At 35.8% G+C, this 24,753-nt stretch overlaps 1 protein-coding gene across 3 annotated transcripts in view; it reads left to right on the top strand.

The window, feature by feature from the left end:
• The first annotated feature begins 464 nt into the window (after positions 1 to 464).
• The window catches only part of LOC5578336 (calcium-transporting ATPase type 2C member 1), a 260,132-nt gene continuing 235,843 nt past the window's right edge, over positions 465 to 24,753 (top strand). Inside the window, exon 1 of one of the 3 annotated variants that reach the window (XM_021852429.1) lies at positions 465 to 985. Coding sequence is in view for 2 of the 3 variants with exons in the window: in XM_001656857.2 (XP_001656907.2) it covers positions 1,165 to 1,395 (231 nt within the window). In the remaining variant the exon portion in view is untranslated. Of the gene's footprint in view, positions 1,396 to 18,203; positions 18,677 to 24,753 lie in introns of those variants that run through there. The other 2 variants (XM_001656857.2, XM_021852428.1) reach the window with 2 other exon arrangements.

Below are 24,753 nucleotides of genomic sequence, written 5' to 3'. Positions count from 1 at the left end.
AGGACCGAGCCCAGTGGAGAAGAATTATCCATTCGGCGTAGATTCAACGTAGCGGATTGTAGCCCATCAAAATAGAGGTAATAAACTATAGAGGAAGAATGTCGCTGGCGTCGTTGCAGGAACATCTTTTGCTGGCGGAGATAGACGGGGCTATAAATGTCAACGCGAAAAAGTATGCAGTTTGACACTTATGTACCCGACATGTTTCTGAGCGAGAACAAAGGGAACAGCAGCGACATTCGTCCTCTATAGTTTTCTATCTCTATTCCCATCAAGTATCAAGTAAGTAAGTAACTTATTGACGACGATGTTTTCGTCCGAATCCTCAACCATCTTTCTTTTTGTGCCATATTTTCGTGTCTCGCGGGCTGATGCTTTGATGATGATGATGATGATGACATCGACCCGGTAAGGGGGAGGAGATGCTCCACCCGCCCCGGCCAAAGGCCTGGATGGTGATGATGTCAAAATTGATCCGCAATCCTTTTCTGACGTGTTGTTGCTTTTGCTCTGAGACTTTTGCTTTGCTTCGGTCGGTGCTAAACTTTTGTGTCGCGTTTTGTGGTGGTGCTTGTCGGAGGATTATTTCCGCAGAATTGTTGACCGCGTTAAAGGCCCCCGGAAGTACCAAACAATAGCCTGGACCGCGCTGCGGCCAGTTGTCCGTGTGTGGTGATCGAATTTCGCTTACGTGTAATAATTGCTATAATATATTGGGAAGATTCTTCATTGATGTCCGATGGCTGAATCGAAATTGATGGCATTGATGTGATAAAACTGCGGCAAACTCTATCGGTCGATTCGCGATAAGAAGAAACCCCTTTGCGGTAGTGAAGATTCCGACGGGGAACAGTGCCCACGGGTATAAGCGCAAGACAAACATCGTCTTTGTCATAAAAGTGGTGCAATTGTGCGTCAGCTAGTTCCATCTGTAGTTCAACCCCTCCCGGGAGACCGTCTGGAAGGCGACCGGAATTCCTTTGGGGTACGGAGAAGTAACAGAAGTATATCTGCAGTAGAATGCAATAAATGAATGATTTGCTTATGGTCTAGTTTCTGATCGCTTTCGGAAGTGTCTCTCAATCAGCTAATTGGGAAAGTTGAGTTAGTTTAGTTTTTTGGGTTAAAGTGTTTAAGTTCCCTGGCTGCTATTAAAGCAGAGCTATGAAGTCTCCCGGTGGGCCTTTTAGTAGTGGCTTCGCACAATTCCTGGGAAGCGTTTTCAATGTGCGTTTGCCGGGTGGGAGAGAAAGTGATCGGAAAGGGAGCAGATATGACTACGACTACGAGGGACTTGCCCAAGAACCGCTCAACGGAGGCGGTCATCACATGCAGAAGAACCAGCAGCAGCAGCAGATTGGACGTGGCTTCTTTAATGGATCCGTCAAGAAGGTGGTGAGCGAGAGAAAGAGTGTAAAAAAGTAGCTTAAGCGTCAACTCTACTCTGCTTCTCCTCGCGCGTCTGTCTACGATCTTTCTTCTCTTCTGGTAGCTTTCTTCTAGACTTGCGGTGCGAAGTGTGTCATACGTGTATTGCCCAGAATGGGGTTTCTTGTGCCCTAACTGTAAATCAGACGTGAACTAACAACTTCTTCAATCCAATCCAATTATATGTCCCCAATTGGTTTACTGACTCGAATGGTACTTTGGGCTTTATTCCGGTAACCCTGTATCTTCAAATCTACAGAAGAGACAGAATTAATGTTATCTGCAAGTTTGTTTGTCCATTCTCCTCCTCCCCCGAAAGCTCTTTTGCACGTACGAACAGAAAATGCCCATACAAGAGGAAGTCTTCTATCAATAATTGTTACCTTCTCGCTGAATATTTTTTGAGAGAAAATTTGAGGACAAGAACCGTACAACATTTATTTTTCTCTCGGTGCTTTACAGTTTGATTGTGCTGGCAAGAATCCTCTCCAGAACTCCGTGACACATGATTCGGAGCGGGTCTAACACATGCCAGCCAGGGTCCGAATATTCTTGTTTATCTCAATCAAAACATGCGTATTCTCTAGTACAGTCGAATCTACCCACAATAAGCGACTATGCAAAATTGCGACTGTTGCGATAACATTTCGATTCAATAATGAATCGATTTCTTAAGGGCGTAACCAAGTTTAGCATTAGGGGCGTCCTTCCGAGACTCCTCCAAAATTACATTACATTTACATGAATTCCTCACAAACTTCTACAGGATTTGTTTATGGATCACTTAAGAAATTATTCCAGAATTGAGGCAAATTTTGAGCATTATTAATAGCTTTTAGAAAACCATAACAATACAACAAGTTACTCTAATATAGGTACATAGAAACACATCGATAAATGTTTTTCAATTTAGGTCGATAATATCAACAATCAACTCAAAACAAACCACCAAAAGAAATTGTGCTGAAAGTGAACGAATCAAATTTGTTACACGTAAAAGTTGATGAGTGGTCGAATGTCCATGGCGGAATCCAAACTGTTCATTGGCAAAAATTGAATTTTCGTTGGTGTGAACCATCATTCTGTTCAAAATGACATTTTCAAATAGTTCACTGATGGAGGAAAGCAAACTGATTGGACGATCGCTAGAAGCTTCTGCAGGATTTTTGTCTGGTTTCAAATTTGGTACAGTACAACCTTAGCATTTTTCCACTTGTCAGGAAAATATGCTAATTGAAAACATTTACTAAATATGTCAACTAAAAATGATAAGCTACTTTCTGGAATTCATGATGAGGATGTAGAAAATTCCATCATCGCCAGGAGCTTTCATATTTTTGAATTTTTTTAATAGTTCTCACTTCTTCCAAATCAGTCTCCCAGGCAAATTCGAAAACGTTCTCTTGATTGAGAATATTTTCGAAGTCCTGAGTAACTTGATTTTCAATTGTACTAATAAGACCTACATTAAAATTGTGCGCGCTTTCAAACTGCATACCAAGTTTATGAGCTTTTTCGCAATTAGTTAGTAATAGTTTGTTTTCCTCTTTCAATGTCGGTATTGGCTTCTGAGATTTTTTCAAAATTTTAGATAGGCTTCCAAAGGGGCTTAGAACCGGGGTCCAATTGAGAAATCTTATTTTCAAAATTTTTGTTTGTTATTTGTGCAAAACGTTCCTTGATTTCTTTCTGCAAATCCTGCCAAACAATTTTCATTTCAGGATCGCGAGTGCGTTGAAATTGCCTTCTCCTCACGTTTTTAAGGCGGATCAAGAGTTTAAGATCATCGTCTATAATCACGGATTCAAATTTTACTTCACATTTTGGAATTGCAATGCTCCTGGCTTCAACAATGGAATTTGTTAAAGTTTCAAGAGCATTGTCAATATCAAGTTTAGTTTGTAAAGAAATGTTAACATCAAGATTAGAGTCAATATAGTTTCATATATATTCCAGTCGGCTCGAAAATAATTGAAAGTGGAGCTGAAAGGATTGAGAATCGCTTGATGGGATATTTGAAATGTAACAGGGACATGATCAGAATCAAAATCAGCATGAGTAATTGATTGGCTACAAAGATCAATAGAGTCGGTTAAGACCAAGTCAATCGTAGATGGATTTCTAGAAGAGGAAAAACACGTAGGGCTTCTTCTTCTTCTTGGCATTAACGTCCTCACTGGGACAGAGCCTGCTTCTCAGCGTAGTGTTCTTATGAGCACTTCCACAGTTATTAAATAAGAGCTTTCTTTGCCAAAGTTGCCATTTATGGATTCGTAGATCGTGTGGCAAGTACGATGATACTCTATGCCCAGGGAAGTCAAGGAAATTTCCATTACGAAATGATCCTGGACCGACCGGGAATCGAACCCAGACACCTTCAGCATGGCTTTGCTTTGTAGCCGCGGACTCTAATCACTCGGCTAAGGAAGGCCCAACACGTAGTGCTTTCAGGGTATTGAATTGAGAAATATCCTGAAGAGCACTCATCAAATAAAATTCTGCCGTTGGAATTACTTTGAGAATTATTCCATGACCGATGTTTGGCATTAAAGTCACCAAAAATTTTTGACTTATTGCGAGTCATTTTTTGCAAGTCAGTTTAGAGCAAATTAACTTGCTGTCCAGAGCATTAAAAATGCAAATAGGCAGCTATGAAAGTATATTTACCAAGCTGTGTTTCAACAGAATATTAGCTTTAATCGGCCTGGGTCGAACCTCGATGACTCGCCTACGTAAAGGGCAAGCCCAAAAATTATGATTGCCCCCGCAATTTGCGCATATGAACTTATTGGTATCTTCCTTCACTGGACAGACATCCTTAGCGCGAGAAGAACCTCCACAAAATCATGCATTTAGCATCCATGCGATAATTTTTTGTACTATGACCCCGCTTTTGGCACCGACGGCACTGAGTGAGGTTCTGGTAATTTCCTCCAGGTTGCTAGAAATGTTCCCATGTTACACGGACATCGAACATAAGTCTAGCTTTTTTTTAAACTTTAATATTATTTAGATCTTTTTTGTTAAAGTGAACTAAATAATATTCTTGAGAAAGCCCTTTCCGTACAATGCCAGATTGGGTTCTCTTTTTCATAATGATTACTTGGACTGGGGAAAATCCAAGTAAATCATTTATTCCATTCTTGATCTCCTCAGGTGACTTATAGTCACTTGATAGATCTTTCAAGTCGACTTTGAACAACGTTGTCGTCATAAGTAAACAATTGTGCTTCATCTCTTTGATGTTTGAGAAGATGTTCTCGATCTTTAAGAGTTTCCGGCAAAACGCGACAGTCTCCTTTTTTTCCGATTTAGAAGGAGACCTTGATTCCCCTGATGGAGTTCAAGATCTCCTGCCTAAATCCCCCAAATTCGGAACAAATCAAACAAAACATCATTTTGCAATTTGTTGCATAAAAAAACATTTTAGTTCAATTTAAAGATCTGGTAAAACAAATGAAAGGAGATCGAAAATAGGTGCGATTGCTGGAATTATTGCCAAACCTGGTCTTCCCAAGTTTTATAAAATTAGCTCTCATTTGATAAAATAAATATAGACCCATGTTTCGGAAATCAGCAAATGTATGAGTATAGGGGACCATCATTAGTGGTTAAATTTAAAATTTTGTTCAATTTCTGATAAATCTTTGAAAATTGCCTGGAGACATCCCTGATAGAATTCACGGATAATTTAATTGAGGACTTCCTTAGGAAATTTTTCAAAGAATTTCAAGAGAAATTCCTGAAGGAATCTTAGTCAAAATCCATGGGATAATTTCTAAAGTTAAATTCCTGAATAAATTTTTAAAGATATCCAGAACGACAATTTTGGAGGGAATCTCCAGCGGAATCTCTGGATAAATTACTGGTTGAATTCTTCTAGAAGTCCTGGGCGAAAATCTCGAAGGAAATCTTAGCGAAATCTATGGAAGTATCTCTTGATGCATTCTTGGAGGTCTTAGGAATTTCTTGAGATATTTCTGTAAAAAATCTTCTTGGTTGAATTCCTTGTAGAATCTCTAGAATAATTCTAGGTCCATGGTTCAGCCATCTATCAATAACATCGGAGATTCACCTGTTGTGTGTCGTTTCTAGAGATGGAGTTCCTGTAAATTTCTCTAGAAGTTCAATATGGATTCTCAACAATTATTCTTCAAAATGGATTCTCAACAAGTGTACCCTAAATGTTTTCCTACGAAATTGTCTAGTAATTTCATCAATTTCAGCTTTGTGTTTAGTTCAAAATTTAGAAAACACTTCGAACATAGATAAATTTTTATTGATTAAATATCAATCATTGAAGTGAATAAAAACATGGCTAGGAACTAGGGTAAGCCGCCAATTGTTGAACAACCTAATTTCGCGCCAAATATCGAACAGTACGTATTTTTGCTCAAAAATACCAAACAAAAAAATTGGATAACAAAGCTCCAATTCAATATATTCGTTGGCTTGTTGGCTTTGTTTTGCCACGGTTCTCACTCTTCCAATTTGATTAGATAGTACAAGGGCGTTAGTGCCAATTTTAGCCCTGGAATTTATTATAGGAAAAGGCCCCAAAAATCTACATAGTGGAATAATTAACATTATGGAAACACGATGTGAGTTCAGAGATTTCAAAAAGTATTCTGAGATTTCCGTAAGAATTCTGAAGATTTGAAAGAAATTCTCGAATTTTGGTGAACACATAAGGTTAACCCTTCTTCTTCTTGGCATTAAGTCCTCACTGGGATAGAGCTTGCGTCTCAGCTTAGTGTTCTTATGAGTACTTCCACAGTTATTTACTGAGAGCTTTCTTTGCCAAAGTTGCCATTTTCGCATTCGTATATAGTGTGGCAGGTACGATGATACTCTATGATCAGGGAAGTCAAGGAAATTTCCATTACGAAAAGATCCTGGACCGACCGGGATTCGAACCCAGACACCTTCAGCATGGCTTTGCTTTGTAGCCGCGGACTCTAACCACTCGGCTAAGGAAGGCCCCGCAACAAGGCATTTAACAATGGATTTTGAATTTTTGAAAGATTTATTGTATTGCAATAATTGGCTTGTTATTTTCGTAGGACTTGGGTGAGAATTATGGGACTACCATATATTTTTGTAGAAATGCGATCATTTCAGAAATAATTTAGGGATTTAGAGAATCCGAAAATTCTTGTAGGAATTCATCCATTCTTGGAATTCCGTAACAAGTCTGGCATTCCGGTAGTTGTTCTTGGATTCTGGCACACAGCAAAAAATAACACTGTTCGACAAAAAAAGTCGATCTGAATGCACAGAGACCGGACACCCCGGGCTTGAAAGTATAAAAATAAACAAAAATAATGGCGTTTTCAGAATGTTCGTGTCTGCCCCAGGTCATTTTTAAAATATACTTGAACTTTTAGCATTTTTTATTTAAAAATCTAATCTAATCAATAAACCGACACAGTGTTTCATATTCAGGACAGCGGAATTCATGTGCCATATAATGTTTTCAACTTTAAATACAACATGAAGAGTTGTAATAAGATTTGCAGGGAGCTCTCCCCCCTTTTTTGTACCCTCCCCATTTTTAAAAGATCGCAAATGATGGAATATTTGATATACAGGGGGTTGTCAAAATAACTGGGACAGGCAAAAATTGGGCCAACTATGGAATGCTGTAACTTTGACAAAAATTGACCGATTTCAATTCTTTAAGAAGTAATGGACGGGTCAACTAATCTAGTTTTGAGGTGCATCCACGGAGATGAACTATGACCACCGGATACCGGTGATAATCTGGATTTCCGGAAGCATGTCTTATGTAGTTAATTTATGATGCGTTTTTAGCAAATGTCTCGGCTAAAAAATCAAAATTTTACTACACATGAAGATAGAAGATCAAATTCTGAAGCGATTGGTGCGCCAAGTATTAATATCGGTCCAGAAACCACCAATATATGGCCATTTCTCCGGAATCGGTGCCGGTAGTGGATCCGAATTGAGATCAAACAATTTATTCACTCCAAATATGTCGCGCAATATTGTATTCTCCTTAGCTTATCATTAAATACCCTATTATAAGTTGAAAATGAGTCTTGTACAGATTTGGCCACTCATGGCGCCGCCAAGTGCCCCGGGGGAACCTTGTATAGGGGACATTTCGATTTTGACACCAAAGCATATCATGCGACGGCTCATTCTTCATGTCTTGTCGTAAATAGGGCAACTGTAGACTCAAAATGGATAGTTGACTACAGTGAGTACTTCCGGGACCACCGGATGTTCATGAGGGAACCTGTAATAAGGGACAGTTGAAATTGAACTCCAATACATATCGTGCGACAGTTCATTTTTCATGTCTCGTGCTAAATAGGGCTATTGTAGACCTTAAGTGGATATTTGACTACAGTGGCCACTTTTGTGACCGCCGGATATCCCTGAGGGAGGCTGTGATGTCCCCAATGACAGATTCCTCCGGGAAATTCCGGTGGTCCCAAAAGTAATAGGTTCCTCAGGGAACTATAGGAGGTCCCCAAAGTGGCCATTCTAGTTAGATATACATTTTCGGTCTAAAGTTGACCTATTCATGACTAAACATGAAGAATGAGCCGTTGCACGATTAGTATTGGAGCTCAATTCCAATTGTCCCCAATCATAGGTTCCCTAGGGGACACCCGGTGGTCCCAAAAGTGGCCAATTCAATTAAATTCTCATTTTGAGTCTACAGAACTAGAATTAGATTAGTTGACCCGTCCATTACTTCTTAAAGAATTGAAATCGGTCAATTTTTGTCAAAGTTACAGCATTCCATAGTTGGCCCAATTTTTCCTGTTCCAGTTATTTTGACAACCCCCTGTATATCAAATATTCCATCATTTGCGATACTTTAAATATGGGGAGGGTACAAACATTCTGAAAACGCCATTATTTTTGTTTATTTTTATACTTTCAAGCCCGGGGTGTCCGGTCTCTGTGCATTAAGATCGACTTTTTCTGTCGAACAGTGTAAGTGTGATATCACGTCTAATCAGATGCACATCACTCACGTCTCATTTGTAATGCAATATCACCTCCCATTAACGTAATAATTTTATTGAAATAATGACATGTAATGTAAATTGAATGTAAACAAGTAGATGTAATGAAAAACATACGTAAAAAAACTGCCGGCTAGTTTTCATCCAGATTTATTTGTTTCAAATTCATAATATATTTTTTTAATTTTTGCGCTTTTTCACAATTAAATTACTTATGTTAAATCCTCAGTGATACAGAAGCCTCAGAATACAGTACAACATACCGAAGAAAGGGAGAAATATTTATTATGAGTTTAACGATCGATGATGGATTTCAATCAACCCATGACAATGATTAGAATACGTTTCGGAAAAGTCCGTCGGGGCAAATTAAGATTTGTTTTGATGTGTAGGAAATCCGGTAAAAATATTGCATTCCCATGAACATTTTAGGGATTCGGGAGAGAATCTGTAGGTTTCCGGGAATTATTTTTTTAATAATCTTATTGTAAAGTTTGTTTTTTTTTGGCATTTCAGTATGAATCTTTGAGATTCCGATCACTACAATTTCCATGGAAATCTCAACGGTCCCACATGAGAACCAGGACTCCCACCAAATTGTTAGGATGTCCACCGGCACCTTAAAAGTTCTCATCAAAATTTAGAAGCTCTTCATTGAAACATCAGTATATTCATTACAATCCAAGGAATCACAAGATTTCCACAGTAACAAAGATATTTTTAATTGAATTCCAGAAATTATCACTGAATTCTTAAAGATTCCAGCTGAAACCTTAGGATTCCCATCAGAACTCCAGGGGGTCGTACCGAAATATCGAGAATATCACCTCAACATCTATAATCTATATCAATCATCGTAATTCAACAAATTCTTAACAAATACAAGAATCTAGGGACCTCCATAATTCTACCTCCATTTTATCAGAATTTTACCATCAGATTCCCGTTCAACATTCAAAAGATGTGATATATAAGCATCTTCTCTGTGAAATTGAAGACATTTCGTTAGTAACAGTATAACAAGTTACAGTGGTTTATTTATGAGCGTCTAAAAAATCGACACGCAATATTAAAAATATATGGCATTTGAGCACCTTTTCTGGAAATTTGATAACATAGTTTTAAAGAAAAATAAGTCTACAGATCACTAGAATTTATATGGAATGGAATTTAATGGATATTTCCTTGACTTCCCTGAGCACAGAGTATCATCGTACCTGGCCACACGATATACGAATGCGAAAATGGCAACAATTGGCAAAGAAAGCTCTCAGCTAATAACTGTGGAAGTGCTCATTGAACACTAAGCTGAGAAGCAGGCTCTATTTTAGTGAGGACGTAATGCAAAGAAGAAGAATAAGAAGAAGAACGCTAGGATGGGGTCATTACAAAAAAAAAAACACTTTGAAGGGTTCTATACAACAAGTGTCTACTTAGTATAGTCTTTTGAACTGAGGTTGAATGAATCGCATCACTTGCCAAGGAGAGCTCAAATCATGAAGCTTTTGAACCCGCGCCACTAACATATTCCTTCCTGTGACAACACGGTGATGTAGAGGTGATCTCGATCTCTTGTATAGTAACAATGGACGTCACACTCATAATTCTCCGATGACCGTAAGGACGCACAATGATGCCAGGGAGGAAAAAAGTCGAATAACTAACTTTTACTATTTGTTCCTACAATATTGTATTTGTATACGATAATTAAGTAGGGGAACTTACGTATTCTCGGCAGCTTAAGCCGATGCCGTGCTTCTTTTGTAATTTTCTCGGACATCAGCAGACAAATTCCGTGTTTGTCTATTTACATTAATGCGTTGCTCAATCCACTATCGATTCACACCGACAGACTTGTCAAAATGCTTTTGGAAACGTTTTTACAACGCTGCAAATATCCCTTGTCAGTGTGACTATTGTCGGCAGCCTCAATCTCTTCGGCAACTTTCCCATAACAACTGCTGGTGAATCACTTCGGCAGCTCCAAATCAGTCGCATTTTGAGGCGTGCTCATTTGAATTGATGACATCTCCGGCTATATCGTTTATTGAGTCTCGGATATCTCGCCAGCGGGAAGCGGGCAGAACAAAGAATCATCTGAATGTTTCCACTGATGTGTTTTGATAGAAAAATACTGTGTATTTGGCGTTTGAAATTTGGTTGCCGATAATAGTCGAGTGGTGCCGAAGCCGTAAGTCTCCCTAGCCCTTTTGCAAAATTTCATGAAGATTGAGTGGAAAATGATTTCTTTAGAGTATTGTAAAGAACCTTATGTTTGCATTTTTGGCTCCTTTGTAAAATTTATAGGGAAAAATAAAATTCAGCTTAGATTTCAAATGTGAGCACATACATTGCCCTAGGCTTCATTTGAAGAATTTTTTTATGTCAGCTTTTAAAAAATAGATGACCGTAAAATTCTTAGATGCTACTTCGTGATTGGCCAGAACATAACAGTGTCAAATGCGGTACCGGCCACGTTCTCACGGTCATCGGGGAAGGGAAAGAATGTTAGTATGACATCAATTGTTACTAAAGACCGAGAATATCTCTGCATCTTCACAGTTGTCCCGGGAAGGAGTTTCTGTTAGCGGGAAAAATTCAGAAGCTACAAAATCTGGATTCACCTTGGTGATGTGATGCGATTCATGTAACCTCAATTGAAAAAAAATGACGAACATTTCAAAGATTTTGCAACTACAAAAACAAGCATGTGTGTTTTTATGTTACGATCGTTAAGTCAATAAAGGAATGTTAGTGATATTCATTATTATTAAAAACTGAGTATATCCCTGCATCTCCATGATTATCACAGTAAATGGCTTCTTTTAGTAGGGAGAATTCACAATTTACATCAGATAGATTAATAGATAGCCCTTTATCAGTATACAAAGGAAGCATCGACACCCTTAGTAGAGCTAGGTGGGACAAAAGTTCGACCTTGATATATTGATAATAATTATTTCTAGACAAACTAAACAGTAAAAGTAAATACAAATTTAATGCCACACACTAAATCTTCAACATATTGTCTACAATTTCGCTTTTTTTCTGGTCTATAACTTTTTCTCATATAGATTAAACATCTTCAAATTTATATTTAAGTGTTATATTATTAAATAAATACTTATTGTTGTAGGTACTTCAAATATTTCAAGAATAGCTTCTTTATACCGTACAAATTGCTCCCCGCTACTCCCCGCGCGTTTAAGACTAAGGAATCGATTGAAGAAGATTATTTTTGCCTAAGTTTGCCTAAACGACAACCAAAAAATCGTGACTATGCCCAAAATAGAGTCTTCAACCCTAAATCGTGTTCCCAAACACTTGTAATGGCTAAAAAAAGTGAAATACATCCATTCCATGAAAAAACCGATCTAGTGGGTCACCGAATTCGGTGAAAATTTGCTATTTTGTTGCTAATCCGAAATAAGGATACACGTGTTTTTGGATTTTTTGATTAGGGTGACCATTTCCGAAGTGAAGTGACCAGAAAAATCGCGATTTTGCAAAATTTTTGTTAAAAAAAAAATATAACTTTTGAGCCGTTCGACCGTTTTGACTTTTCAGGAAAAATATAAAATTTTAATTTTTAATTGGTTGTTGAGATATATTTTTTTGAAAATGAAAAATCAGTCATTTTTCATCGGCATACACTGTAGCTGTAGGTCTCAGTGCATTAGATTTTTTATTTTTCAAAAAATCATAACTTTCGAACAGCTCAACCGATTTCCAATCTTTTTTTTATGGAATAAAAGCTTAAGACTTCAACTTTTCAAAAAACATATAAAACTTTGAAAAAATATATTTTTTTTTACATCAAACTAAATGCAATTAAAAAAAAAAAAGATTTTTAAATATTTTTTCATGTTATTTTTTTTTCAATTTTGTCTGAAAAGTTGAAATCTTAAGCTTTCATTCTATAAAAAAAGATTGGAAATCGGTTGAGCTGTCCAAAAGTTATGATTTAACCTTTCGGTCGTCGCGCGAATTTTTGTAACGCGAGTAGTCGCGCGTTGTACTTTGTACAACACTTTTGGTTTTGCGAATATCTCAGGAGTCTGACCACTTAGATAGATGACGTCTTCGGCAAAATTGATCAGTAGCTTATGAGCTATCATTATTATAGCCAAAAAATTCGGGATTTTGCCACTAGGCGGCGCTAGTGAGCATTAAGCTTTTGTTTCCCAGATCTCATGATCCTGACCACTTAGAAAGATGGCGTCTTCGGCAAAGTTGTTCGGTAACTCAAGGACTATCATTGTTTGAGCTAGTTGATTCAAAATGTTGCCACTAGGCGGCGCTAGTGAGCATAAAACATTTGTTTCGCAAATATCTCAGGAGCCTGATCACTTAGAAAGATAGTGTCTTCGGCAGAGTTGTTCAGTAGCTCAAATTCTTTCTTTGTTTAATCCTTAAAGTTAGAGATTTATTAAAATAATGATAGTCCCTGAGCTTCTGAACAACTTTGCCAAAAGTGCCTGTCTAAAAAGTCAAGATCCTGCAGTATCCGCAAACCAAAAATTCATGTTCACTAGCGCCGCCTGATGGCAAATTATTGTATTTCTTGGCTCAAATAATGATAGCAAGGATCCTGTAGTATCCGCAAAACAAAAATTTCATGCTCACTAGCGCCGCCTGATGGCAAATTATTGTATTTATTGGCTCAAATAATGATAGCCCTTGAGCTACCAAACTACTTTGGCCAAGACACCATCTTTCTAAGTGGTCAGGCTCCTGAGATATCTGCAAACAAAAGTTTCATGCTCACTAGCGCCGCATAGTATCAAAATTTTGAATCAACTAGCTCGAAAAATGATAGTCTTTAACTTACTAAACAACTTTGCCGAAGACGACATCCTTCTAAATGGTCAGGATCCTGAAAAATCTGCAAAACAAAAGTAAAACTGCCATGCACACTAGTGCCGCCTAGCGGTTAAATTCCGAATTAAATGAGGTACCATACCTCCAGAACAACTTTACTAAATACCCCAAGTTTCTATATTATCTGGATTTCGAGATATGACGATTTCAAACTGTGGTTTCCTTGAACCGTACATAGTGCGTTCATTATTATGCGACTTCCATGTACATTTGTTGATTTTACCGTATTATAAAGAGTCATACTGTAAATAAAAACTGTCGAGTATTGTTCTTAAGAAGATTCTTGAGGAATACATTTTGGTTTGGTGTCGATAGATATCTTTGTTGCAAAATAATAGCATATAAATCACAGCTGTTGTACAAAGTACAACAGCGCGACAGCCCGAAGGTTAAAAAAAAATAAAAATCTAATGCGCTGAGACCTACAGTGCGTGCCGATAAAAAATGACTGACTTTTTATTTTCAAAAAAAAAAAAAAAAAAAAAATATATATATATATATATATATATATATATATATATATATATATATATCTTAAAAATTAAAAAACATACATCGCTGACATTTTCTGAACTTTCAAGAAAAAATGAGAACAGCAATAGCTTTGGTCCCAGGGCTTTAAAACACGAAAAAATGGAAATTATTGTTTTTTTTTCATGTAATAAAACATTTTTTGTGAAATTTTATATTTTAAAATCTTTAGCTTTTATTTAGTCCAAAAAGATCGAAAATCGATCGAACGGTTCCAAAGATATATATATTTTTTTAAATAAAAATCTTGCAAAATCGTGATTTTTCTGGTCATCCTATTTTGGAAATGGTCGCCCTAATAAAAAAAAAAAAAAAAAACAAAAACAAGTATATCCTTATTTCGGATAAGGATCAAAATAGCAAATTTTCATGGAATTCGGTGACCCACTAGATCGGTTTTTCATGGAATGGCTGAATATTGAGAATGCGGAATATCTGCCATGATTTTTCAAAACTGGACCAATGCATGTAAGCCGCCACCGTTATTGTTTGTTATAATAATGAGAGCACCAGTACTTACACATTGAGGATGCTACTGATCCTGAGTAGCGTCTGTTGGTTCCCTGTGTAAGTGCAGCTGTTCTGGCAATAACGAGAGGGTCAATCATGCTCATGCCCTTGCTCATAATGAATTATGTAAGAAAACAACATTAAATATATAATATTTATTTATTAAAGAGGTGGTTATTTTGAATTCGATTATCTCAAATACATCCAAATATACATCCGGCATACTTTTACATCCGGGATACTTTGGAAAATAAAAAAAATAGCGTATCTCGGAACATTGATGAGGTTTTGAAAAAAGTAGCGTCTGTTGGTTCCCTGTGTAAGTGCAGCTGTTCTGGCAATAACGAGAGGGTCAATCATGCTCATGCCCTTGCTCATAATGAATTATGTAAGAAAACAACATTAAATATATAATATTTATTTATTAAAGAGGTGGTTATTTTGAATTCGATTATCTCAAATACATCCAAATATACATCCGGCATACTTTTACATCCGGGATACTTTGGAAAATAAAAAAAATAGCGTATCTCGGAACATTGATGAGGTTTTGAAAAAAAAAACTTGCAAATTTTTGAGTAAAATAATGTTGAAAAATTATGGTATTTGTTCAAAAATTCAAATATCCAAATAAAAACAATTTTTTTTATTCATGTAGTATATGCATGTTATCGAATTGAAGCGACGCATGGTGTTTAATATGGAACATTTTACTATTTTGACGTAAAAAGTAGAAACAACGTAAAATTAACATTTGTTACCATAACTTTGTCCTAGAACTCTGGTGTCTTCGACAACTTGTCGTATTTTTACACGTCCTAAAACTTTGACAAAGACGCAAAAACTCTAAGACGTGAAATAAAAAAGTTTGTATCACAGCGCCACCTATGCGGCCAAATTTCCAACTAACTTTTATCATCAAATTAGAGAACAAACAAATCCTAGATAAGTCTCCTTTGACACCAACCCGAAAAAATGCACTCCTAAAGCGCTAGAGGTTAGCAGACGAACACTCAGAAATAAAAATAGTCACAGAATAACTAAAGTTTATTCATTAATGACTATTTTATAACTGCCTCTGGGGATTTTTTTTATTTCCGTACAAAGTGGGCCGAAGGGTCTCAGATTTTCATGAAACTTTTTCCACAGGCAGGGCTCATCAATATATGAATAAAAAAAAATTGAGAAAAATTCAGGGTCGCTTATTTTCCCGGAAAACTCCGTTGGAATTGTTTTTTGTTTTCCTCTGACACTACTTACTTTGAAAAATCATAACTCAAGAACGAAGCATCGTAGAAACAAAGTTTTTTTTTTATGAAAATGAAAGCAAATTTTCTCAGGAATAAAAAAAAAATATGAACTGGAAAAAGTTTTCCACAAAATTTTTCACCGTTGAGAAAATTCGTAAAGAAAAGCCGGAAAAACTATGCTCCAACTCGTGGATAATTTTCAAAAACTTATTTTTAAGAGGATATTTTCATAAGCTTTAATCGCTGAAATTTTTGAAATGGTATTTTTTTTCGTTTTTGAGTTATGGCCAATTTTGAAAAAAATGTACAAATGTGCCATTTTGAGCCTATTCTTTGAAAAATCATAACTCAAGAAAGAAGCATCGTAGAAACAAAGTTTTTTATGAAAATGAAAGCAAATTTTCTCAGGAATAAAAAAAAATACCTGGAAACAGTTTTCCACAAAATTTTCCACCGTTGAGAAAATTCGTAAAGAAATGCCGGAAAAACTATATCCTAATTAGTGGAAAACTTTCAAAAATATATTTTTGAGAAGGTAATTTCATAAGCTTTAATCGCTGAAATTTTTATAATGTACTTTTTTTCGTTTTTGAGTTATGGCCAATATTGTGGAACATGACCATATAAGCCTTTTCTTTGAAAAGCCATATTTCAATCGAAGCATTGGAAAAACAAAGATTTTTTATCAAAGCAATTGCAAATTTTCTAAAACATCTTAAAAAAGATATGGGAATTATATTTCATGAAAAATTGCACCGCTAAGAAAAAGTGAAAAAAAAAAACTGTTTCTGCCTCAATTTTCACTACACTGAAAAGGGATTCTTTTTTTCTATGGAACAAATAAGATTATTATTATTTATTTTTAATTTTATTTATTCAATTGTTTAGTATATGACTTACATTTTCATCTTAATACTATCTAAAACAAGAAAATACAGCATGCTTTGTTCTTAATAATACAAAGAAACGAAAATCTTCTGGTGTTAGCAACCAAAGACAATCTTCCCGGTTGAAAAAATAGATAGTATTAAGATGAAAATGTTAGTTATATACTGAATGATTGAATAAAAAAATTAAAAAAAAAATATTATTTGTTCCATAGAAAAGAAAGAATCCCTTTTCAGTGTAATGAAAAATTGAGGCAGAAACAGTTTTTTTCAGTTTTTCTTAGCGGTGTAATTTTTCATGAAAAATATCATCCATTCCGCCTTATACTTCATTAAAACCAATCCCATATCTTTTTTAAGATGTTTTAGAAAATTTGCAATTGCTTTGATAAAAAATCTTTGTTTTTCCGATGCTTCGATTGAAATATGGGTTTTCAAAGAAAAGGCTTATAAGGTCATTTTCCACAAAATTGGCCATAACTCAAAAACGAAAAAAAAAGTACATTTCAAAAATTTCAGTGATTAAAGTTTATGAAATTACCTTCTCAAAAATATATTCTTGAAAGTTTTCCACTAATTGGAACATAGTTTTTCCGGCTTTTCTTTACGAATTTTCTCAACGGTGGAAAATTTTGTGGAAAACTGTTTCCAGTTAATATTTGTCGAGGTGATCCAGCCACGGGCTGAAAGCCTCATTAATAAAGACAATAATAATAATAATAATAAGTTAATATTTTTTTTATTCCTGAGAAAATTTGCTTTCATTTTCATAAAAAAACTTTATTTCTACGATGCTTCTTTCTTGAGTTATGATTTTTCAAAGAAAAGGCTCATAATGGCACATTTGCACATTTTTTTACAAAATTGGCCATAACTCAAAAACGAAAGAAGTACATTTCAAAAATTTCAGCGATTAAAGCTTATGAAATTATCTTCTCAAAAATATTTTTTTATAATTTTTCACGATTTGGAGCATAGTTTTTCCGGCTTTTCTTTATGAATTTTCTCAACGGTGGAAAATTTTGTGGAAAACTTTTTCCAGGTAATATTTTTTTTTATTCCTGAGAAAATTTGCTTTCATTTTCATAAAAAACTTTGTTTCTGTGATGCTTCGTTCTTGAATTATGATTTTTCAAAGTAAGTAGTGTCAGGGAAAAACAAAAAATTCCAACTGAGTTTTCCGGGAAAATAGGCGACCCTGAATTTTTCTCAATTTTTTTTTATTCATATATTGATGATGCCTGTGGAAAAAGTTTCATGAAAATCTGAGACCTTTCGGCCCAAAACCGTACGGAAATAAAAAAAAATATCCCCCTCTCTTTCATTCTGCTGTGAATTTCTACACTAAATGTCACTAAATTAACAAATAGGGATAAAATTTCTTGCAGAATGAATGAGAGGCAGATAGAAAATAGTCATAAACAACTAAAATTTAGTAATTCTATGACTGCCCGTGTTTCTGAGTGAATGTTTCGAAAAATCATTGCCGACAACACCACTCGGCACCCTAAATTTCCCACGTTATCGAGCGGGTCACATCCGCTTTTCTCTCCCCTCTCTCACGCCTGCAGCACAAACACACACACACTCAAAAGAGCCGCTCCGTTGTCGGTCGTCAGTCGTGGGTTCTAGAGCGCATCCCCAAATGGTGGCTCCCCCGACGACAAACAGAGCAGTTGGTTAGGTCTTTGCTCGTAATCTCCGGCATCGGGAGGACATTCGTATCGCTGCGGTCGTCGTGCGCGAATCTCTATCGAGTCACGGACTACGGACTGACGAAGGAAGATATCAGCAGCCTTCACAACACTTTTTTCCAGTGGGTGGGAAGGATACTTTTCCCCCCACCCACCCACTGCAGTGCAGAAGCAGCAGAAGTAGTGTTTTTTGTTTGCTCGCGTTTCGTCCTGTGCATTTGTTGGGAGTATGAAGTAAAACTTTCCAGAATTCAAAAACGGTGCAGTGCTTGGGGAAAAAGCAACATTCTCTCATTAAAAGTTAATTTTCGGTGGTTCAACGAACGAACGAAAGAACGGCAAACTGTTTTGTGTGCGGTGTTTTTTGAACAACGGAAGCAACAATCGGAAGATTTTCCTCTGTTCCAAGGATATACAAGGAAGAGGGCAGAATTGATCCAAGTTTTTCGTCGGATGCGCTTGTCAGGATGAGTGACAAAACTGTTGAAAAAGTAATTATGCATATTTGTAGCAGATTGTGTTATTTTTTTTGGTTCACATTGATTAGAGTTGCATTTCATCTTATCTGAGTTGAGGCATTGTCTCTTGTGCATATCATCGGGTGCAGCAGAAAAAACCTTGAATGAATTGCAATATCGATCCCACACACGAATTGTGTATATGCAGTGTATTTTTTTCCTCTCTCTGAAGGAGGAGCAAATATAATAATTAAGGTCATGTGTTGCAATTCGCAGAAAAAACTGAAGCTAGGCTGGACAGTGAAACGGAAACAACCTGTGGCGGAACCAACCGAATAACAATGGGCCAGAAATTAAAGTTTCGCGACGAAAGTCCAAAAAAAAAATGACTTGTTGATGTTAATTCTGAAAAAGATGTCATTAGTAGTTTGCGCAACAAGTTGCAGAATGATGATTTTTACAGCATGGGTCGTATGCTTATTCAACGAGGCTCGTCGTTGGATAACTACGACGAGCGCTGTAAAAATGGAGTTCTGCAACTGGTTGCGTACAGAATGTTTGAAAATTTCGTGATAGCCACTCAATCATAGCAAGGTGGATATGTGCACCATTATTTTGTAATTTCAGAGAATTGATGCGTAAATGAGTCGCGCAATAAACAAGCGTTCCGTAATGACTCTTACGACACTTTAAAGTTCAGTGAATAATTCAGATTTTTTCGTATTAATTATGGCATTACTGTTTCCTAAATTCGTTATAAAACCGTTATTAACCGGAGAGGGGAAATAACTATTGATCTGTCAAATTTTAACTAAACGTTAAACGAATCGGTGAAACGGTTCACAGCTTAAGGTGTCCAGCCATTTGGCCGAATGCCGTTTGACCCAGCCCCATTTGGACGAATCTATTTGGTCGAACGGGTCGTTTGGCCGAATCACGTACTAAAAATTAATAAGCTTGCTATTAATGCTTTTAACGTAGTTTTCTAAAATCTTGGTTTTCATCGATGTTTTCACTTCAATTTATTTCTTTCAACACGACTAGAGTGTTCGTGTTATGCTTTAAATCGTCCAGGCATCATTGAAGTTTGTTTTTCATGCGTAGCAAGCTCGGTGTTCATTATACCCCCCTAAAAAATCCATCCCTTCCCCTACTTAATTCTCGACTTTTGTTTCTTTTAAGTATTCGAGATGATTTTTTTTCCACAGAACTACAAATATGTTCAATGTTATAATTGTGAATTTTCAGGTTTGTGTGAGCTCCTGTGTAAAAAGTAAGGTACTATGTGAAATTTTTCGAAAAATAGCAGTAATCCAATTTAAAATTGTGCTTCTACAATTTTTTCATTATTTTTGGCCTGGGTATATGTTTGTTAATTGGGTTGATGTTGTTCAAATAGTAAGTGATATCAAATTTAAGAACGCAATGTGAAGCGGCATTTGTAATTTTTAAAACTGCTAGTACACCCGATTCTGTTTTTGCACGGGAGATGCGTACCGTTTTGATTCATATTACGGACAACTTCAAATTCCGGACACTCTACTTTGTATGGGAAACATTTCAAACGAAATATTTCAATTTTTGCCGTTTAAAAGTTCTTAATTTCAAGGCTCGTTTGAGTAAGCTTTTTCCATAAATATCTTTGAAAATGTTTGATGCCCAACTACCTTAGATGTCTCTCTGGTGGTTATGCGGTTTTAATTAATGATTTGACTATTCCATTAATGATTATCATGAGCTGTCCGGAATTCGAATCAAAGTGTCCGGAATATGAGAAAAAAGTGAGGAAGCGACCGGAATAAGAATCATGAAAAGGCCACACATTTTGATTTATTTAAATTTTTTCAAGTTGCAGAAGCGAATTCTTTACCCACCATTTGAAAGTTAAGGGCTTCCGACGCTCGATAACGCTAAGGAACCATACAGAATTATTTATTTTGTATGCTCTGTGCTGGGTTATACTTCACTGAGGCCTTTAGTGTCCGTAATATGAATCAAGACGGTACCGTGCAAAAATGTTTTCAGTTCAAAATTTCAAAAACCGTGCAAAAAAGGGTAACATCATTTCTCGACGTTTCATGTAAAAATAAGGTTTTGGCGGAAAAAAAATGTATGGAAACTTTTTTTGCACGGCTGTGCAAAAACAGAATCGGGTGTATTTCGAACATTACTTAACTGTATTATTATTCAGAACAGAAATGTAACTTCGGAATTCATGTGTAGCGTGCATATATTCTGCATTTATTATTTTTTATTCTTCAATACTTCGGCCTAACAGCATTCGGCCAAATGGTGTTCGGCCAAACGGCATTTGGCCAAATTACCCTAAAGCATAAATTTACGACTGTTCTTTAGCACACTGCTAAGAGAGTGACATATGCAAGATGAATTATTTCAAAACGTTTGTTTCTTCACAAACAAATAGTTTTATCACTCATATGATTATTGGCCCTGCTATTCTAATGTACCAATAAAATAGAACTCTTTACCTACTCTACTGCCATGATCGGTACTATAGCTTTGCTCGTAACTGCATATTTAAAACATTTGCATTTTTACCGATTTTGACTTAATATCGCTCATTGTCATCAAATCAGTCCCACATGCAACACAATTTTCTATTGTCTGACATTTCCCCGAATCATTTTTTCACGAAAGATTTTCTCCAGAAAACCATTTCTCCGTTTGCACTGTTTCCTCGAATGTAGTGTTTCCCGGATAGCAATTTTTTCCATATTATTAAATTACACTGCGGAACAAGTTTTTGTCTCAAGCATCAAAATAGCGCTGTTTAGTTAATTAAGGCTTTCTGAATCCATAGTCGTTTTCAAAAATATCATAGCACGTCTAGTTTTTGAGATATTGGCTGCTAAACATGCAAAATTTTACAATTTTGGCCAACTTGCATGCAAGTTTGTCAGCTTGTATGGCAATTTATTTGCTTAATTTACCATAGAATTCGAACTCCATGTGTTCAACAATACTTATCAACAAAGTTCATAATACTTTCAATGCTCGAAAGTTATTTTTTGATGATTTATAAAAATATTGTATTTTGCCATATAAGAGAAACGATTAATTTTTGTATGGAGACTGCAAGCATGTTGAAAAAATTGATTTAATCTAAATTGAATCGTGCAATTTCAACCAAATTACATCTGAAATGAAAGTTAAAGTCCTGTTTTGTATGCTTTGTGGATAAGATCACTAAAAAGTTTGATAAATCACACCTTGAATTCCATCTAAACATCAAGGAAACCAGTGTTTTATACAACTTTTGCGACCTGTAGCTAAAAATTGTGACGTGCTGGAACATTTCTGAGAACGGCATAAGGTTCAGCAACTCCAAATCTACTAGAGACACATAATTTGATCCTTGAGATACACAAAAATGTCATTTTTGTTACGCTGTGTTATCGTTGTAATTGACTGTTTGATTAGCAATTTTGATAATCGCTTCAAATTAATGATTCTCTTATAAACGATTTGATTCGGAAAACGACCGACGAGATATTTGGATCGCAAATATAGGACAGTTTCTATTGACAGGTCTACTTTTAAAAATACAATCAGGTCTTCTACAAGGCGCTGCTGAATTTTTGTTTGTCGCTGAGGCATAGTAGGAGCTTATGGGTGGGCGTAATCTGACGCTTAAGTTCGTTTGTCCAAAGATAATTCTTCTTAGTGACATCTGGCTGAACGGGCAAAGGCAGAATTACGAAATATAGTTTGACTGGTTGAAAACAGTTCATAAAAAAATTGACAGAATGAATTAGTCGAAAAGCTAATCGAAAAGTTTGTTTGGGACGCATCTGACAGCTCAGCGTATCGTATTCGAGGCTATTATTCGATCATTATTCCACGTTATTAGTTTGTGTTTCATAACACAAAATCAGATACTAAACACACAAGAAAAAAATCGCTGTTACAATAATTGATAACTTCTTAATAAAACTACTTAAATTGTTTACCATTCTTTTATTAGAAGACTGCTCTTCATCGCTAAATATATAATTAAAAATTAATGGAGCTACTAAAATGTCAACCAGATTTTGTTCGTTTTCAATGGACTAACTGTAGTTACTTTGCTTTACGCCACGCTAAGTTAATGAAAAAAAAAATGTTTGACCTAATGGACATACGGCATAAGGACGTTGAATGTATCTTTGCGAAATAATGCGAAACAATGTAAAAGAATAGCCTATCATTAAAAGAAGAAAAAACTCATATCGAATTATAAAAATCAGCTTAATACCAATAATTATTAGAACAGTATAAATTTAAAGAATTAGGGGCCTTCCTTAGCCGAGTGGTTAGAGTCCGCGGCTACAAAGCAAAGCCATGCTGAAGATGTCTGGGTTCGATTCCCGGTCGGTCCAGGATCTTTTCGTAATGGAAATTTCCTTGACTTGCCTGGGCATAGAGTATAATCGTACCTGTCACACGATATACGAATGCGAAAATGGCAACTTTGCCAATGAAAGCTCTCAGTTAATAACTGTGGAAGTGCTCATAAGAAGAACACTGGAAGTGCTCATAAGAACACTAAGCTAGGAAGCAGGCTCTGTCCCATTGAGGACGTTAATGCCAAGAAGAAGAAGTAATTTAAAGAATTACACTGCGGAATTTATAGCAAACTTAACAAATTTGCATTTAATCTTACATCAGCCTGCACGTTGAACATCTTTGACAGCAGTATCATGAATAGCTTTCAGTATGTAAATTACATTACGATTTTTTCGGGGAAATGGTATATTCGGGAAAATAATTTTTGATCGGCGCTACGAGTATACTTGATATTGACTCATTGAAAATATCGATATTCACTTTTTGGATGTATTCAGGGACGTTGGAATCCGTTGTCTCAATCGATGTTGCTGACGTTGGAGTTCGTTCATTCTATTGAAGTTGCTGACGTTGCTTCCAATGACTCCTGACTAGGAATATTCATATTGGAATCCGTTGACTGTATTGAGGTTCTGATGCTTCTATTGTTTCCTCTTCCATGCAAACATCTTCTTCTTCACTACTTGATAAGTCATCACTGCTTGATAATGCTGTTCTTTTGGCCAATTGTAAACGACACGAATCGCAAATTTTATATTGTTTATTAAGCTGATTTTCATCTGCGAATCCTAGTTCAACTAATTTGGCAATATTACTTTCCGTGAGATTTCGGTAACTTTTTGAACACTTTTTTGAAAACACATTTACACAACCTTTGTTAATGGTGTTCATTTTATACTTCATTGTTCTAAGCTATCTTTTGCTTTTCACTTGATTATCACTTTCTTGTTTATCACTTGCTTGTGTCTTTGCTGCATCAGCTCTTTCTTATACCAACATGGGTACTTGAATCAACTATTAGGTACGTTTCTGTCCGACCACAAAAATACGTGCTGTACCTTAAGAAAACATAAGGTACATTTGTGTGAGACAACTGGGCACGTTACTCTTCTACTCATAAAGCTTTTGTTTTCGAATGGAAATATTTCATTATCTTAAATCGATATAAATGCATTTCACGTATTGATTGCTTTATATTCGTTATTTTGTTATTTTTTAACTTTTAACATTTTGTTCCATATTTTATTGATAATTACATATCAAAATATCACAAAGTTGAATGTTGAAGTTGTGTTTCGTTAAAAAAATAAATAAATCATTTTTACAGGGCACATTTTTTATTTCGCCTCATACTATGAAAAATTACCAAATCAATATTTTTTCAAACATTTTAGTCAAAACTTATCTGCTCTTTTTGACAATGAAAAAATTTCTCGGCTTATGAGCCTCGAAAAACATTCGAAAATGACCGAAAATTGAAAATTATATCATAATTTTGTATTAAAATCGCTGTATCTTTAAAACGGTAAAAGTTAGCCTGATTTTCCCGTAGACCTCTTTTGTTGTAAATTGTGTGTACTTTCATAAAATCGAGTTGAAAAACATTTAAAAAGTTAATCATGACCATTTTCAAAAATTCACCTTTTTAAAAAAAAATCATAACTTTTTTGTCCATGATTTCTCCATCTTGACCCACTGTTCAAAAGACTTCATTTTTTGTCTACTTTAACATATAAAAAAAAATCAATAATACGATTTTTGAG

This window comes from Aedes aegypti, chromosome 3 (genome assembly GCF_002204515.2).
Source record: "Aedes aegypti strain LVP_AGWG chromosome 3, AaegL5.0 Primary Assembly, whole genome shotgun sequence".
NCBI lineage: Eukaryota > Metazoa > Arthropoda > Insecta > Diptera > Culicidae > Aedes > Aedes aegypti.
The sequence above is the reverse complement of the archived record's forward strand: the minus strand, read 5'-3'. Positions and strand labels throughout refer to the sequence as shown.